Source organism: Erinaceus europaeus, chromosome 7, assembly GCF_950295315.1.
Source record: "Erinaceus europaeus chromosome 7, mEriEur2.1, whole genome shotgun sequence".
Taxonomy (NCBI): Eukaryota; Metazoa; Chordata; class Mammalia; order Eulipotyphla; family Erinaceidae; genus Erinaceus; species Erinaceus europaeus.
In genome coordinates, this window is record NC_080168.1 from 113,524,376 (window position 1) to 113,541,470 (window position 17,095).

Consider the following 17,095-nt stretch of genomic DNA (forward strand, 5'->3'; position numbering starts at 1 on the left):
CCTCCCCTAAAGTGGGAACTAGGTAGACAATGGCAGGGTCAGGCGAAATGTTTCCTGGCCCTCACCCATCACTGATGTTCCCACCTCATGTCCAAGGACCATACAAATCAAAGACAAAGCTCCAGTGTTTGAGGAGTGACTTTGCTTCCTGGTTCAAACACCTGACTCTGGAGGCCTGTTGGCAGTTCCTTCCCATCCTCACTCTGAAATCTAGTAGAAAGCTAGGAGCAGACGGTGAAGGACCCAGGGGATCCTAGCAAGTGGGACAGGAAAAGCAGGCAAGTTCCAGAGGCTGCCCTTGTATGGTTTATCCTCGAAGGTAATTTGTCAGCGGCTTCCAGGTTTGGAGGACTTCTCAAGTCCAGGTCAAGGAGACCCTGAAGAGGAAGTAGTCTAGCTCCACTGTATTCAGCGGGAGTCCTAGGATTCTGAGCTTCTCCAGGCCATACTTGAGCTGGCTGAGAATCGCTTGGAAAGGCCACAACAGTGCAGAAAGTCGGCCTGAATTTAAATTATTTCCATGAAGTGACTAGAGGAGCTAATTTCAGAGTGACAAGAGCAATCACAGGCTCTGTTACAATGCTCAAAAACCCAAGTTCAAGCCCCAATCCCCACTCGTAGGAGGAAAGTTTCACCAGTGGTGAAGTATGCGGCAACTGTCTCTTTCCCTCTCTATCTTCCCCCTCTCTCCTGATTTCTCTCCGTCTTTGTCTGGTAAATAAATAAATAAAATTTTTGGAGAAAAAAAGAGCAATCACTGGATAATACACTACAGTCAGGCTCCTGTATAACCTTCACAGATAAGTCCAACTGATTAAATCCTAATTGTAAAGCAACTGATCCATCCTAGGTTTACAGAAGTTTTACTCTTTCTGCTTTGTTGTACTACCTGGAACCAACCACTGAGGGCAGCAAAACTCCATGCAAGCAAGCCTGGGCCAGCACAGATAGCAACAGCTAATGATTCTGTGTGTGCCTTTGTCAGCCCGGCTCCCACACCCTTCTTCAGCTGTTAGCCTAGGTCCCTTTATGAGCAACCCAGTATCTAAATTCTAGGAATGCGGTGTTTCCCTCAGTTTATCTCTCCCTGGGCCTGCTCTTCCCTACCTTTATCTGAGATCCAGAGTCTTCTGTAACCTCCAGATGTTCCCTTTAGTGCAAGATGAGATTGATTTCACCCCACCTCCTGCTTTGTTTTCAGGAGCACCTCTTGGTGGTCTCCTCTGCTCAATGTAGCTTTCCCCCGAAGCTAAAGTTTCTCATGCAGTATTAAGCAGCAGTTTGCTATTAAAATTGCCTTTCTAGCCTCGACAGGGGCCAGGAACCTTAAAACAGAAATGGTGTCAGTTCAGCTGGTGATATTCATTCACTCATGATTTGAATTCTACTTCCATAAGCTGCTGCTAACTGAGAATCTATAATGCTCCAGAAACTTTGCTGCCAAAAAGCAAATGAAGGGGACTGTGCGGCAGCACGGCAGGTTAAGCGCACATGGCGCAAAGCGCAAGGACCGGTGTAAGGATCCCAGTTCAAGCCCCCAGTTTCCCCCCTACAGGGGGTTGCTTCACAAGCAGTGAAGCAGGTCTGCAGGTGTCTGTCTTTCTCTCCTTCTTTCTGTCCTCCCCTTCTCTCTTGATTTCTCTCTGTCCTATCCAACAACAACAGCTCTATAACGATAATAACCACAACAAGGGCAACAGAATGGGAAAAATAGCCTCCAGGAGTAGTGGATTCGTAGTGCAGGGACCAAGCCCCAGCAATAACGCAGGAGAAAAAAAAAAAGTAAATAAAGGTAACTGTACTCTCACAGCTAGACTGGGCTCTTGGGAAATGCCTCTGTCTGTCTTTCGTAGCTGTCTAACATGTGCCAGAGGCTCTGGCGGTCACTGTTAAATACACCCTTGTTTGGAAGAGCAAATTAGTGCTTTTTAGAAGAAAAGATGGTAATTATAACTCTTCTCAGCCTGTTCCAAAAAGGTCCAGAAGACAGAGTAAAAGATTAATAATCATCTGCTAAAGGAGTGAGTGAGTGAGTGAGTGAGTGAGTGAGTGGAAGAAGGGTTGCACATTCCAAAAGAGAGGAGGGAAAGGAGGAAGAAAGGCATTTAAGAGGCACTAGCAATCAGTGTACGGCTGTCCGCATGTGGTTCCCATTCCTCTTCCCATTAGAAGATACACATGCTTCTCCCTCTGTCTCTCCAGATCCCCGACGTTTGCTGGTGGCCTCTTCTCCATTTCCAAGTCTTACTTTGAACACATCGGTACCTATGATAATCAGATGGAGATCTGGGGAGGGGAGAACGTGGAAATGTCCTTCCGGGTGAGACTGAAGAGGACTTGGCGGGGAAACCACAACCTCCCAGCGGCAGTCTGAGACTGTCTCTCAGGCAGCAGCAGACTCAGGGTTATCACAACTGGAACTGAATTTAAGAGGGGCCAGGCCGTAGTGCACCATATTAGGCACATATAGCACAAAGCACAGGGACCAGTGTAAGAATCCTGGTCTGAGCCCCCAGTTCCCCACCTGCAGCAGGGTTGCTTCACAAGCGGTGAAGCAGGTCTGCAAGTGTCTTATCTTTCTCTTCCCCCCTCTGTCTTCCCCTCCTCTCTCAATTTCTCTATGTCTTATCTAACAGCAATAATACAATAATGACAATATCAACAACAACAAAATGGAAAAAATGGCCTCCAGGAGCAGTGGATTGGTACAGCAGGCACTGAGCCTCAGGGATAACCCTGGAGGGGAAAAAAAAAAAAAAAGCAAAAGCTGCTTCCTGTCACTGTTCTGCCTTCCTTCTGCCCCTCTACAGAGTAGGAAGGAGGATTTTGGCAATAAGATCAACAACCTGAAACAAACTATTAGGTGAACCCCTCAGGAGGGAAGTATAATAAGAGTAGCAGTGGTTGGACACCTGGGCACTGTTGACATCGTATATGACGATGTCTGTGAAAGACAAGGTGAAGGCAGAAACAGATGAGGAAGCAATCACTGTCCTTTTTCTGAAAAAGGTAGGCTCCCCTTTTCAAGTTCCAGAGGACACCGGTCCTGGTAGCCTCTGGAACTTCTTTATCCCAGGCTCAATAAGTTCCCTACAACTGCAAGAGAAGAGGGTGGCCCAAATTCTGGTGGGCCCTGAACTAAGAAGGAGTCCAGAAATTTGGTGAAGCAGGGACTAGGTTAGGAAGAAAAGATGGCCTCTCCATGCAATCTGCACAAATTCCCAGGTCAGTAGAGAAGTGGTTAGTAAGTAAATAAGCTTATTTATGAAGCTACCTCTCAGTGCCAGGCGCATATTTAGCACATCACTGATAGTCATTGCTATAAATGTGTTACCACTATAATTAACAACACACCTCCTGTCCTAAAGCCTAAGAAAAGAGAACTGAACAGTAATTCCCAGGATTCCTATTCTAGGTTCATTCATGAGATTCTGACTTCTGTCCAACCTCTTAGAAGCTTGTGTGCTTCTAACGTTAAGCTACCAGGCAGCTGCCTCTCCGGCTATGAACTAATGCACTGCTGGTCTGATTGGGCCATGAGTCTGTTGGAGCTTGAGTTTCCAATAAGCTGATTAAAGCATATTTCCATGTCAAAAAGTCAAGTCACAAAACTGGACCCTGGAGGGCTAGCTGAGACAGCATAATGGTTATGCAAAAGACTTTAATAAGTTGGCTTTAGGTCTCAGGTTCAACCCCCTACATCACCATAAACCAGAGCTGAAAGTGTTCTGGTAAAAATAAGCAAACTGAGTCCTGATGATTCTCAGGACCCTGCAGATTTCCATTTGCAAAATCAGCAGCAGAGAGTCAAGGACAAACATGGTCGTGATTGAGGAAGAAGCCTTTCTTCAAGGGAGAAGACAGTAACATTTCCCTGAGTCTTTGGACCTTGATCTGGGTATAGAAGAGAGTTTCTAGGGGTAGATTGTCCCACCCAAGCTCTGAAGGTCTCATCCTCTATCCTCTGTGGCAGGTGTGGCAGTGTGGGGGCCAGCTGGAGATCATCCCCTGCTCCGTGGTAGGCCATGTGTTCCGGACCAAAAGTCCCCACACCTTTCCCAAGGGCATCAATGTCATCACTCGCAACCAAGTGCGCCTGGCAGAGGTCTGGATGGATAACTACAAGGAACTTTTCTACCGACGAAATTTGCAGGCAGCCAAGATGGCTAAAGAGGTGAGAGGAAACAGCGGTCAGGAAATGTTTACAGGAAGCATTGTGGTAAAGGCTCACCCATTTCTACTACCCCATGCCTCCATCTGCCCCTCAGACCATGGGAGCTAGAGCTCAGGCAGACCAGATTATGATTCTTAGAGAATGAGAATCCTTTGTCATCCCTACCTGAAGGGTCTCGGCATCTTTTTTCAGGAGGTGAGAGGAAGGAGATATTTGAAGGGAGACTCTCTTACATAAGGATTGGCTTTGCTCTGAAGGGATATGAACTGGGGAGCTGGAGAAAACTAGCTGAGAAGTCACAGGAGATGAGAGAGTATGGGGGCTATGGGTAGGAGTGGGGGATCCAAAGTCCTGACACAGGGTTGGGGGTTGGATGTGAGACTGAGTCAAAATGAGCATGAGACCTACTCTGGGAGCAAACAGGAAGCCCAGGAACCCAGGGCTGTCTGTGTTAGCTCCACCCAGAGAAGGTCAAGGTTGGCGAAACTGACCTCTAGGGGGTGACTTGGTTGACAGAAATCCTTCGGCGACATTTCGGAACGACTACAGTTGAGGGAAAAACTACACTGTCATAACTTTTCCTGGTTCCTGAACAACATTTACCCTGAGATGTTTGTTCCTGACCTGAAGCCCACCTCCTTTGGAGCCGTGAGTCTTGAGAACCACCTTGCCTGCCCTCTGTCACAGAGCCCTGGAGAAGTTCAGGATCACCTGTCCCACAGAGGAGTGATAAACAAGAGTTGGTTTTTCCTCACCATACTCCTTCATCCAGAAGGAGAATTGAAAAGCCACTTTGGAGCTTTTAGAAATATTTTTTTAAAAATTATTATAATAGGGGGGAAAAAACACAGACAGAGTCTCTCAAACATTAACTCACATCAGTCACCAGGAAGGCATGATAAAGCACAGACTGCTTATTCAGCAGAACTGGAGCAGGGCTTGATCTCTTGCATTTGTAGCAAATCCCCAGGTGATGTGGATGGCTTGAAGATCACACGTGGGAGAGCCTCTGCTTCTAAGCAAACTCCCATGTGCCAGGGGCTTCTCCCAGGGAACTGCCACCCAGAGAGGTTGCCCAGCCTGCCCTTGTCAGCCTCTGGGCTTGCGCCTCTCTTTGCTAGTAACTCCAGGCACCTGGGCCTGTGACCAGAGAAGAAGAGCAGAGGAGGAAATGACAACGGGAGCCTGGGGACCTCGGCATGCACATTTATTCCAGTTGGAGCCCATGTCACAAACTAAAATAACTCCTGGCTGTGCCATCCTGGTTTCCTTCTCTGCTCATCATTCTGCAGATCAAGAACCTTGGCATCAATCAATGTCTGGATGTGGGTGAAAACAACCATGGAGGGAAGCCTCTCATTATGTACTCCTGCCACGGCCTCGGAGGCAACCAGGTATGGCAGGCCCAAGAGTAGCCAATCTCTTGGGTGCCTCCCCTCTTTACAGGCCTCCTTTCTCCACGCAGAACAGTCTTTTCCTGAGGATGAGGGAGAGGGACTCATACAGGAGGAGATGCCATCTAGAGAAGGGTGGAAGGGTGGCTGTAAGTTAGAGGTTTGCTGGAGGATGCCAGCAGCTAAATGTTTTATGGAAACTGTGGGAAATATTTAGCACTTCCTTTTTTCTTTCTTTCTCTCTCTCTCCCTCCCCCCCCTCTTCTTTTTGGTCACCAGGTTATCACTAGGGCTTGGTACTTGCACTATGAATCCACTGCTCCCAGCGACTTTTTTTTTTTTTTTTTTTTTTACCAGAGCACTGCTCAGCTCTGGCTTATGGTGGTGCAGGGGATTGAACCTCGGACTTTGGAGCCTCAGGCATGAGAGTCTCTTTGCATAACCATTATGCTACCTATCCCCACCCACTTTTTTTTTTCTTTCTATTTTATTTGATGGGACAAAGAGAAACTGAGAGGGGAGGGGAAAATAAGAGAGAGAGAAAGATAGAAACATGCAGGTCTACTTCTCTGCTTGTGAAGTAACCCACCCCCCTCTTGCTGGTAGAGAGGGGCTTGAACCCAGGTCTTTGAGCATGATGATACATGCATTTAACCTAGTGCACTACTACCCAGCCCCTGGACCCCTTATTTAGCACTTTCTATCACCTACATCTAACCCTCCCCTGCCCAGAAGCTACTCCTCTGATTCTTTTTTTCTTTTTTCTTTTTTTTTTTTTTTGCCTCCAGGGTTATCGCTGGGTTTGGTGGCTGCACCATGAATCCACTGCTCCTGGAGGCCATTTTTTCCCCATTTTTGTTGCACTTGTTGCTGTGCTTGTTGTAGTTGTTATTGTTGTCATAGCTGTTGTGGTTGGATAGGACAGAGAGAAATTGAGAGAGGAGGGAAAGACAGAGAGGAGGAGAGAAAGATAGACACCTGCAGACCTGCTTCACACCTGCGAAGCAACCCCCTGCAGGTGGGGAGCCGGGGGCTCAAACCAGTCCTTCTGCTTTGCGCCATGTGCATTTAACCCACTGCACTACTGCCCAGCCCCCTATTCCTCTGATTCTAACACCCAGCAGTGACCAAGAACAACTACCTGCTGATATCCAGGAAATTGACTCCTTCCCTATAATGGCCCCAGTTCTTCTCTGAGGATTAACTCTCCCTGTCTCCCTTCCCTGTAAAAAATCCCTCAATCTACTCTGATAGCCCACCTTTTGGTAAGAGGCACCAGAAGCAAGTAAAGGAGTGACATGGGACACTGAACAGACTGTCTCCGCATGCAAATGCAGATAGTTATTCTAAAGTGACTTCCTGTGCCACTGGTCTGCATATTAATTTTAGGTGGTACATTAACATTTTAACATTAGTAGTCACCTACTATTTAAAAAAAAAAGGAACTGGCATACATAAATTTACAGATAATATTTAAATAATGCTAAGTTAAAATTTAATTTTGGGACAAAGAGCCAGCTCACCAAGTGGGGTACCTGCCTTGCCATGCACATGACCCAGGTTTCAGCCTTGACACCACATAGGCTCTCTGGTGCTGAGGTATCTCTCCTCCCTTTGTGTCTCTATCTGAATGAAAAGTAACCTGAAGCTATGGGATCACATATACATGAGGTCTGCGTTCCATGAAAATAAAATTTAATTTGTTTAAGGAAAATCTGGTAAACTATTATTCCAGAATTATCCAAATGAGGTAAAAAAAAAAAAAATCATGTAGGTGATCGTGAACACTAAAGTCTTGCTAAGCCTCACCCTCTCACTTACCTCCCTGGGAGGCCATCAGCGATTAGCATCTTGGGGTGAAGAGCTTTGGAAGGTGGTGGGTACACTCTCTACCTGTCCCTCAAGGTCTCCTCTTTTCTTGACTTCTAGTACTTTGAGTACACAACCCAGAAGGAACTTCGCCATAACATTGCAAAGCAGCTGTGTTTGCATGCCACTGCTGGCACTGTGGGCCTTAGAAGCTGTCACTTCACTGGCAAAAATAGCCAGGTGCCCAAGGACGAGGAATGGGAAATGACTCAGGTGAGTCAGCTGCCCAAAAGGTTCAGAGTCAAGAACTTGAGGCCCTGACCAGCTCCCTGCCTTAGTTTCTGCATCTTCTTCCTGATATACCATGAGGGCACTGTAGAAGGTATGAAGAGTTATGGTTTCAGTCATAGTCAGGGCTCTCAAGACCCAAGTCATGTTTAGGAATGGCTGGTTCCGCTTGATATACAGATGGGGGGAGATCCATGGACAGCTCTGTCATGGCTCCATATTTTTAGGCCAAACCCGAATAGATGAAGAGTCACTGATGGTTCTTGGCTGCCCTCTGTGCCAGGCACAAGGCTATGCACTCATATGTGTTAGGATGGTTTATCTTTCAAGCAGAGGGTGCCCTTGTTTCTACAGATGATCCACTTGAAGCTCAGAGAGTTTGTGACTGGCCCCAGCACCCATCACTAATAAATGGCAGACCTAGGACATATAACTAGGTTAGGCTTGAAAACAGGGTTCTTTCCATTATAGCACTTTCCATTATAGCCTTGGGACACAGAATGTAACATTTATAGTACTGCATCCAAACCAGCACACCCAGTGAGTGTCCTTGTCCAACTCTAGTCCCTGGTGTAGGAAAGGAGGAACTGAACCTTGGGGGTACTGGGAAGGGAAGAGTCTGAATAACAATAAAAGCAGGCAATGGCATTGGTCCAGTTCTTTTGAGACTGGCCATCTGAAGAAAGGGAGCCTGAAAGTATGTTTTCAGTTAGTCCACTGTCCTGCCTCCTTTTATTCTGGCCACACAGAGTAAAGCTGGGAGTTGGGGTATTGGCACTAGGTGCAGGTAGATTTTTCAGAACACATCCCATCAGAGTAGCTGAAATCTAAAGAGAAGAGTTTGCAAATGTTCTATGTGCCTTATGAGTTTCTGAATAACAATGTTATAGGCCTGAGGCCCAGGCTGACCCTTTGTTATGCCATATTTTAGGACCAACTCTTCAGGAATAGAGGATCTGGGACCTGCTTGACATCTGAGGACACAAAACCAGCAATGGCTTCTTGCAATCCCAGTGATTCCCACCAGCACTGGCTCTTCATATAGGGCCCTGACCATCAATGTCTGTGTAGGCCTTACAGATGGAGTTCTGAATTCACTGGCTGTTAAGGCAGGACCTTCTTACTCCTTGCAACAACACTGGACCCACACCAGTGGAAAGGACCATTAGAACACTGGCTTGGAGTGTTCCTTCTGCCCTAAAGACAAAAACTTTCAAAGCAGAGAAGGTAGCGGGAAACAACTCAGGGCAGCAATGATGAACTTAAGGGGAAACACACAAACAAAAAACAAAAACCAACTACTGCAACCAGGTACTGAATCCCTGGTCATTTAGAGCATCCACAACATTTGGTGAAAGTGTATCATAACAGAAGAATTTGAGTCCAAGAGAGTCATCTTTGCTAATATTACAAGTTGTAATATTAGCTTGTAGCACTAGCTTGTAGAATTGTTTATAGTTTACAGAAAGTACTCTGACAAGAAACCTTTATGCCTTTATCTGCATAATAATCCCATTGGAAATAGAGGACCAAAGTCATGTTACAAACAAGCTCTGCATATGTGAAGGCCTGGGCTTGGTTCCTGGCACGCACACGCGCGCGCACAGACACACACACACACATCTGTAGTCCCACAGCTAGTGGGTGACTGGGGTCCATCTTGAACACTTAACCAGAAAGCTTTCCTCCATACCACAAAAACACTAAACAGCCAGCCATCAGCCTCCCCACCCTCTTTTCCCTCCATTCTGATCATTTCTGGGTGGCTGGTGTCCATCAAGCCTCGAATGAAGCAAGTAGCTCTGAGGGAGACTACATTTGAGAATCCTGGGAGGTTAATGTTACAGCCCAGGAAACCAGTAATCTTCACGTTTAGGTTACAGAACTCTATCCCCTCCCCCCACCTCAAATCCCATACATAATACAGATAAAAGACCAAGTAGCTATGGGTGAAAATTGAGGGTGGGAGAGTTCAATGCCAACCAGCCCCTGAACTTCTAGAAGTCTGTAAGCAGTTTGAAAAACATTACTTAATTCTATCAGTTTTATATTAGAGCGCCAAGGCCAGATAAGTGAAATCATTTGTCCAAGGCCACACAGCAAAGTATTGGCAGCCCTGAGGCTAGAAGATGAGGCCAAGTTCCAGGGAGTGTGAGGAAGTAGGGACCTCATGTGGAGCTGACTGACTGGCCTCATCTGCTGTGCTCTCATAAAGTCCCCACATGGAGCAGACCTGATGAACATGTCAGCTCTTCTCTGGGCGAGCTGGACTTGAGCACACGGGACTGCTTGGTTTGAGTCAGAGAGCCCAACCACCATCCCTTCTTCTTCTTCTAGCGTTTGCCCTTCTTCCGTAGCCAATCAACAGCGTCAGGTTAAGCCTGAGGGATGGTTTCTGATTTCCAGGAGCAGGCTGTCATCTTGGGCATCACCACAGGAGGGCGCCAAGGACCAGAGCTACCTCTCCCTCCAGCACAAGCCCTCACTACAGGAGACTGTCTAGTACCCAAGAGACAAAGCGAAAGAAAGACATGGTCCAGTTGTGACCTTTTTCTGGGAAAGGAAAAAATTTCCAGAAAAAAAAAAAAAAGAAAAAAGGAATTGTACATGAAAATCTAGTGGAAATAAAGGTTTGATGGTATTGGTAAAGGAAGTTTGCATTTGGGACCTTCCTGCTCTGCTTTATCCCTTAGTTTGTCCATTTGGAGAATCAGCTGCTTTGGCCTATGAAGAACCACATGTCTGAGAAGTTCTGTCATAGCCACTGTCTCTGGTCAGAAAAGACTAGAACACCACTCGGCTTGGGTTTATGGGAACAGAATCTGGGACCACTGAGCCTCAATCATGAAAGTTTGTTGCATCAACTGCTATACTATCTCCCGGGCACAGCCACTGTTTCATCCCCAAATAGTCTCTGTTCCTCAGTTTAACCTATAAATTGTGAGTCAAGCATGTACATAGATATGAGGCTCTTCCCTCATGGAACTGACATATGTGTGTGTGTGTGTGTGTGTGTGTGTGTGTGTGTGTGTGTGTGTGTGTGTGTGTGTTCAGAGCCAGGGCCTGATGCATGCAGTTTCACCACTCAGTGAAACTTTTTATATGCGAGAGAGAGAGACCGACCATAATACCAGAGTTTCTCCTGGTGTTACTGTACTCCCATGTGGTATCAGGGTTGGAATCTGGACTGTCCACATGGCAAGACATGGACCCTACCAGGTGAGCTAGCACTCCAGTCCCAGAAACTTAACACTCTAGCTGGGAAAAAAAGACATGTAAGTAAGTCATGGCAATCTGGGAGATGTTCAGAGATGTGCTAAGTAAGTTAGAGGGTGCAATTCCTAACGCTTAAGAAAACTGGAGAAGGTCTCATGATGATGGTGACATTTGAACTTTGACCTCAAAGGATGAGTCCTAAGGAAAGACTCCATACACTAAGATCGCACACAAGCAACAATCTAGCCTGAGAAAAGTCATGAGGGGGGCCAGGTGGTGGCACACCTGGTTAAGTGCTCACATTACAGTGTGTAAGGACCTATGTTCAAGCCCCTAGTCTCCACCTGCAGGGGGAAAGCTTCACGAGTGGTGAAGCAGGGCTGCAGGTGTCTCTCTGCTTCCCTCTCTCTCTCCCCCATATCAATTTCTCTCTGTATTCAAAAATTTTTTAAATGAATAATATCGGGCTGAGCTTCACTGACGGGAGACAGATGACCCGGGACTCATGGTTGAGCTGTAGGCAGTATCTCTTTATTCATGCAGGACGCAGCACAATCTAAGCCAAGCTAAACTAAACTAAAACGAACAATGCTGCCCTTATATATACTTTCCAAGTAGGGTGTGAACAGGATGTGATGTAGAGAGGGTGGAGAGAAAAGTGACTGGTGAAAATCAGGGTGTGACAAGGAGAGGGGGCGGAGCAAAAGGACATCATGAACCAGAGGGGATTAAACCAATGCCCTGCAGTGGTTATGTAAATAGAATGCAGTGTAAAGCAGGGGGGATTAAACCAAATGAAACAGAAGGGGTTTTTAGAAGCAGAATTAGAAGCATGCCAACAGAATAAAAAGATTTAAAAAGAAAAAGAAAAGGCACCAGGGGTTAGGGTGGCACTTGGGGGCTGGGTGGTGGCTCACTGGGTAGAGTACACAGGAAGACCCTAGACCCTATCTGCAGGGAGGAAGCTTCACAGGCCGCAGGTGTCCCTTCTCTCTCTCTCTCCCTCTCTCCCTAGCTCTTTATTTTTCTATGTCTCCTATCCTATATCAAAAGGGAAAAAATATCACTGGGAACAATGGAGCCTTGCAGGCACCATCCCTCTGTGATAACCCTAGTGACAGACAGGAAAAGAGAAAGAAAATATTTGAAAAAGCAGAACAAGAAGGTAAGAGTAAGTTTGAATACCAAAATAGAAGTGTCTAAAGGGTGAGAGAACCATGAATGTTGAAGCTGGAAAATCAGCACCATATTCCTAGGCACTCCTGCCTTCATGGGATCCATGATCATGTGTGTGCTCAGTTGAGTACACCACCACCCAGCCCCATTTCTGTTGGTTTTATAAGAAACTGAAGTATCTTTGTGGGCCCCTGACAGTACTGGGATTGCTATGCCCACAGGGTGAGTCACCTTCACAGTGTATTAACCCACTGAGAAGGCTTCAAATGCCATGCTAATCAATCTTGTGAGCCATACAGAGCCATGGTCCTTAACTCTAAGCCTAACCCTTCTCTTGGTTGCGTTAAACATGCAGACATTTGCCAAGCACTGATTATGTGTCCTTTATGACAATATCCCTCATGCTGTCTGGAGCATTACCCAACAGCTCTCCAGCCTGATGCTGTGATATCTGCCCAACCTAGGTGCTGCCCAGGAGTGTGTGTGGGGGTGGGGGAGATGGTTCCTTACCCAGACCCCAAAGCAGAATAGCCTCTCCCAAGCGTGGTCAACCAGGAGTAATTCATGTGAAGTGACAGATGCAGCTGAAGAGAGAAAGGGCCACAAACTTCAACTAGACAGCAGGTCTTATTTAGGAAGGAAGGAAGGTAAAGGAGAAGGGAGGAAGTTGAGGGGAGAGAGGGCCCTGAGTATGGTGGGAGGACTTGGAACACAAGCTCCACAGCCTTCCCCAGAACCAAAACTGACCTTTATTATCTTTATTTATCTAGTGGATAGAGACAGTCAGAAATCAAGAGGGAAGGTGATGACAGAGAGGGGGAGAGACAGAGACACTTGCAGCCCTGCTTTATCACTCACAAAGCTTTCTCCCTGCAAGTGGGTACCAGTGGCTCGAACCCTGTTCCTTGCGCATTATAACATGTGTGTTCAACTGGGTGTGCCACCACCCCGCCCCACAACACCTATTCTCTTCCTTCACATCCATTCTCTGATCATTCTTCGGACTTACCTAAAAACTTAAAAGCATGCTGAAATCTTGCTCAAAACCCTGATGCCAGTCTAGCCCTGGACTGTCTCCTGGCCTACCTTGGTACTGAATGCTGGTCCCCTCCGGGGAGCTATTTTCACTTGAGAAGCACTGATGTCACTGTCTAAAATAGTGAAATGTCCCAGACTTAAAAAACAAATAAACAAACCTGGGGGTGGAGCTGGTATATTGCATGATGTTGTCTCACTACTAGGCTTACTCTTTCATTCAGATAGAGACACATCAAGAGGGATAGTGACCGCAACACTGAATCAAATCCTGCCACCTCTCTGGCTCTGTTCTTTGCTATTCTTCCTCTCTTTCTTTTCCTTTATTTTAAACTTATTTTTAATTACAAGAATAATGCTGTAGAAAACTCAAATGATGCAGAACTATATGCATTTTAAAAGTGAACTCCATCCTCACAATGCTGCCATACCTGTTGATTCATTCTCTACAAGTAATTACAGTTTAGTAGAAACCCTCCCAACCCTTTCCCCACCAAGATACATACATGGTACAATGTCGTGAGCAATTTGATTTCCTCATTTATTTTTTTTAAGTTTTTTCTCCTTTTGTTGCCCTTGTTGCTTTATTGTTGTAGTTATTACTGTTGTTATTGATGTCGTCGTTGTTGGACAGGACAGAGAGAAATGGAGAGAGGAGGGGAAGACAGACAGACGGGGAGAGAAAGATAGACATCTGCAGACCTGCTTCAACACTTGTGAAGTGACTCCCCTGCAGGTGGGGAGCCAGGGGTTCAAACCGGGATCCTTGTGCGGGTCCTTGTGCTTTGTGTCACATGCGCTTAACCCACTGCACTACGGCCCAACCCCACCCCCATTTAATTTTTTAAGCACATCTTTTTTTTTTTTTGCCTCCAGGGTTATTGCTGGGGCTCGGTGCACAGCTGCACCACAAATCCACTGCTCCTGGAGGCCATTTTCCCCCCTTTTTATTGCCCTTGTTATCTTATCATTGTTGTGGCTATTATTATTCTTGTCACTGATGTCACTGTTGTTAGATAGGACATAGAGAAATGGAGAGAGGAGGGGAAGACAGAGAAGGGGAGAGAAAGACAGACACCTTCAGACCTGCTTCACTGCCTGTGAAGCGACCCCTCTACAAGTAGGGAGCCTGGAGCCGCCATGCTTACGCAAGTCCTTGCACTTTATGCCATGTGCGCTTAACCCGCTGCACTACCGTCCGACCCCCTAAGTGCATCTTTTCATGTCAGTTCATTGAAGTCTAATTCTTCTTAGATGCTACTGAGTATCCCATTAAATTGTTAAATCCGATTTTTTAACCTTACCTTATTGAGGTAAGGTTTTCCCTCAATTTTGAATAAACTTTGTGACAAACTATCCTACACATAGTTTCGTGATAAAAACCCACATCCTTATATACCACTTTTGTGTTTGTTTATTTTCAAAGAATGCATTTCTATAGTTAAGATTGCAGCACTGCAAAATTTCAGCCAAAACCACTGTCTATGCCTAATCCTAACAATGAGAGTAAAAGAGTCAGGCTAGCATGAAAGCTGAGGCCAGACATGTAGATTAGGTACTAGTTGGGAGCATCTTACATGTAGTTCTAAAAAGCTGAGTATTTTTTTGTTTGTTCTGTTATTTATTTATTTTTTCTTTTTTGCCTCCAGGGTTACTGCTGGTACTCGGTGCCTGCACTACAGATCCACTGCTCCTGGAGGCCTTTTTTTTCCTTCCCTTTTTTGTTGCTCTTGTTGTTCATCATTATTGCTGCTTTATTGTTGTTGTTGCTGTTTGTTGTTGGATAGGAGAGAGAAATAGAGAGAGGAGGGGAAGACAGAGTGGGGAGAGAAAGACAGACACCCACAGACCTGCTTCACCACTTGTGAAGCGACTTCCTGAAGATGGGGAGCCAGGGGGCTCGAACTGGGATCCTTACACCAGTCCTTGTGCTTTACACCATGTGTGCTTAACCCGTTATGCTACCACCCAGCCCCTGTTTGTTCTGTTTTGTTTAACATGGCACCAGGGTCTCACACATTCATGAAACCACTGCTCCTGGGTCAACTTTTCATTCTTTCTATTTTAGAGATCGAGAGAAAAGAGAGAAAGATACCACTACCCCACTCCACCATCCATGGAACTTCACTGATGCCAGGATACTCCCGTGTGGTGCCCAGGCCTCAAGCCCAGTGTCCCGTGCTTGTTAGCGTCGAGTGCTCTACTGGATGAACCATCTCCTCATGCCAAGAGTCTAACTTTAAAGCAAATATAGGTTTGAGCTCTCTGAACTAGGCCAAGGGTAGAGAGATGCATATGACCTTGACTCTTATCTTAAAAGTTTACATTGGCAAAAAACAAAAGTTTAGGTTAGCATTGGTAGGTCGATCCATACCCCCTGCCGATGCCCATGTCCAGCGGAGAAACCATTACAGAAGCCAGACCTCTGACCTTCTGCGCCCCTTAGAGATCTTTGATCCATATTCTCAGAGGGATCAAGAATAGTGAACCTTCCAATGGAGGGGATGGGATATGGCATGCTATTGGCGGTAACTGTATGGATTGTACCCCTTACCCCACAATCTTGTCGATCATAATTAATCACCAATAACAAATTTTAAAAAGAAGATGTTGAAAAATAAGAAAACACAAAGAACTTGGACTAGATTTGGTGTATTGCTCCAAAGTAAAGGATTGGGGGGCGGGGCCTTCAGGTCCTGGAACATGATGTCAGAGGACCTAGAGGAGGACCTATGTGGAAAACTGAGAAATGTTATACATGTAGAAACTGCTGTATTTTGGTTTTTTGTTACTGTATTTTACTGTTGACTATAAACCATTAATCCCCCCAATAAAAGGGGGGCAAAAATTAGATTGTACCCATGTGTCAACAACTGTGCTATACTTCATTAAACCTCAACAAATTAAGTAAATATTTCATTTAGAAAAAGTTTACATTTGGGGAGTCGGGCAGTAGCGCAGCGGGTTAAGTGCACATAATGCACAGCACAAGGACCCGCGGAAGGATCCCAGTTCGAGTTTCCCGGCTCCCCACCTGCAGGGGAGTTACTTCACAGGCAGTGAAGCAGGTCTGCAGATGTCTATCTTTCTCTCCCCCTCTGTCTTCCCCTCCTCTCTCCATTTCTCTCTGTCCTATCCAACAACGACATCAATAACAACAATAATAATAACTACAACAACAATAAAACAAGGGAAACAAAAAGGAATAAATACTTTTTAAAAATTTAAAAAGAAGACTTTTCCATTTGAATATGCACTGTCAAGGAGCAACCTTTAGGAGGTCAGAAAGTGTCCTCTTGGATTCTGCACCTGGGACTAGAACTGTTCATTTACTTCCCAGAGGAGGCAGGAAGGCCAACCAGAGGGTTGCCCACCCAGCTCAGCCCTCTTCCCTGAGGCCTACCTGGTGTTAGAATTCAGGAGGCTGAGGGGCCAGGAGGTGGTGCACCTGGTTAAGCGCACACATTCCAGTGTGCAAGGACGCGAGTTCAAGCCCCTGGTCTCCACCAGCAGGGGGAAAGCTTCTCAAGTGGGGCTGCAGGTGTCGTCCTCTCTCCATTTCTATATCCCTCTCCTCTCTTAATTTCTCTCTGTCTCTATCCAATAATAAATTAAATTAAATATTTTTAAAGATTTTATTTATTTATGAGGAAGACAGGAGAGAGAGAAAGAATAAAACATCACTCTGGTACATGTGCAGCTGGGGATTGAACTCGGGACCTCAGACCTGAGAGTCCAATGTCTTATCCACTGCACCACCTCCCAGACCACTAAATAAAATAATTAAAAAAATTCAGGGGGCTGGGCTGCAGAGGGGACCCTCCAGATTACCTGAGCCATCACAGTGTGACTCCCATGAGCAGCACATGTAACTTAACAGGTGACAGACAGTCTGTACAGGACTCCATCCAGCAGCCTTTAGAAACTTCTCCACACCTGTAGCCAAGAAACCTGATTTCAGGAATGTCTAGACAACAAAGCCCTGGTGGGCCAGGTGACTTTC

The 17,095-nt window shown here is 46.0% G+C and overlaps 1 protein-coding gene and 1 long non-coding RNA gene across 8 annotated transcripts in view; one reads left to right on the forward strand and one right to left on the reverse strand.

Annotated features, from left to right (window-relative positions):
* GALNT6 (polypeptide N-acetylgalactosaminyltransferase 6) overlaps window positions 1-9,231 on the forward strand; it is a 42,104-nt gene extending 32,873 nt beyond the window's left edge. For all 6 annotated transcript variants that reach the window (XM_007518244.3, XM_060195351.1, XM_060195353.1 and 3 more), the window contains 6 exons: window positions 2,203-2,320; window positions 3,974-4,174; window positions 4,691-4,822; window positions 5,467-5,568; window positions 7,498-7,650; window positions 8,597-9,231. In XM_007518244.3, the coding sequence (XP_007518306.1) occupies window positions 2,203-2,320; window positions 3,974-4,174; window positions 4,691-4,822; window positions 5,467-5,568; window positions 7,498-7,650; window positions 8,597-8,710 (820 nt within the window). In that variant the 3' untranslated portion in view covers window positions 8,711-9,231. The remainder of the gene's footprint in view (window positions 1-2,202; window positions 2,321-3,973; window positions 4,175-4,690; window positions 4,823-5,466; window positions 5,569-7,497; window positions 7,651-8,596) is intronic.
* LOC132539519 (uncharacterized) overlaps window positions 1-17,095 on the reverse strand; it is an 85,366-nt gene that overhangs the window by 26,533 nt on the left and 41,738 nt on the right. The window contains exon 4 of one of the 2 annotated variants that reach the window (XR_009550858.1): window positions 16,924-17,028. The exons of the other annotated variant lie outside the window; for it this stretch is intronic. This is a non-coding gene — a long non-coding RNA (uncharacterized LOC132539519). The remainder of the gene's footprint in view (window positions 1-16,923; window positions 17,029-17,095) is intronic. 2 annotated transcript variants of the gene reach the window in all.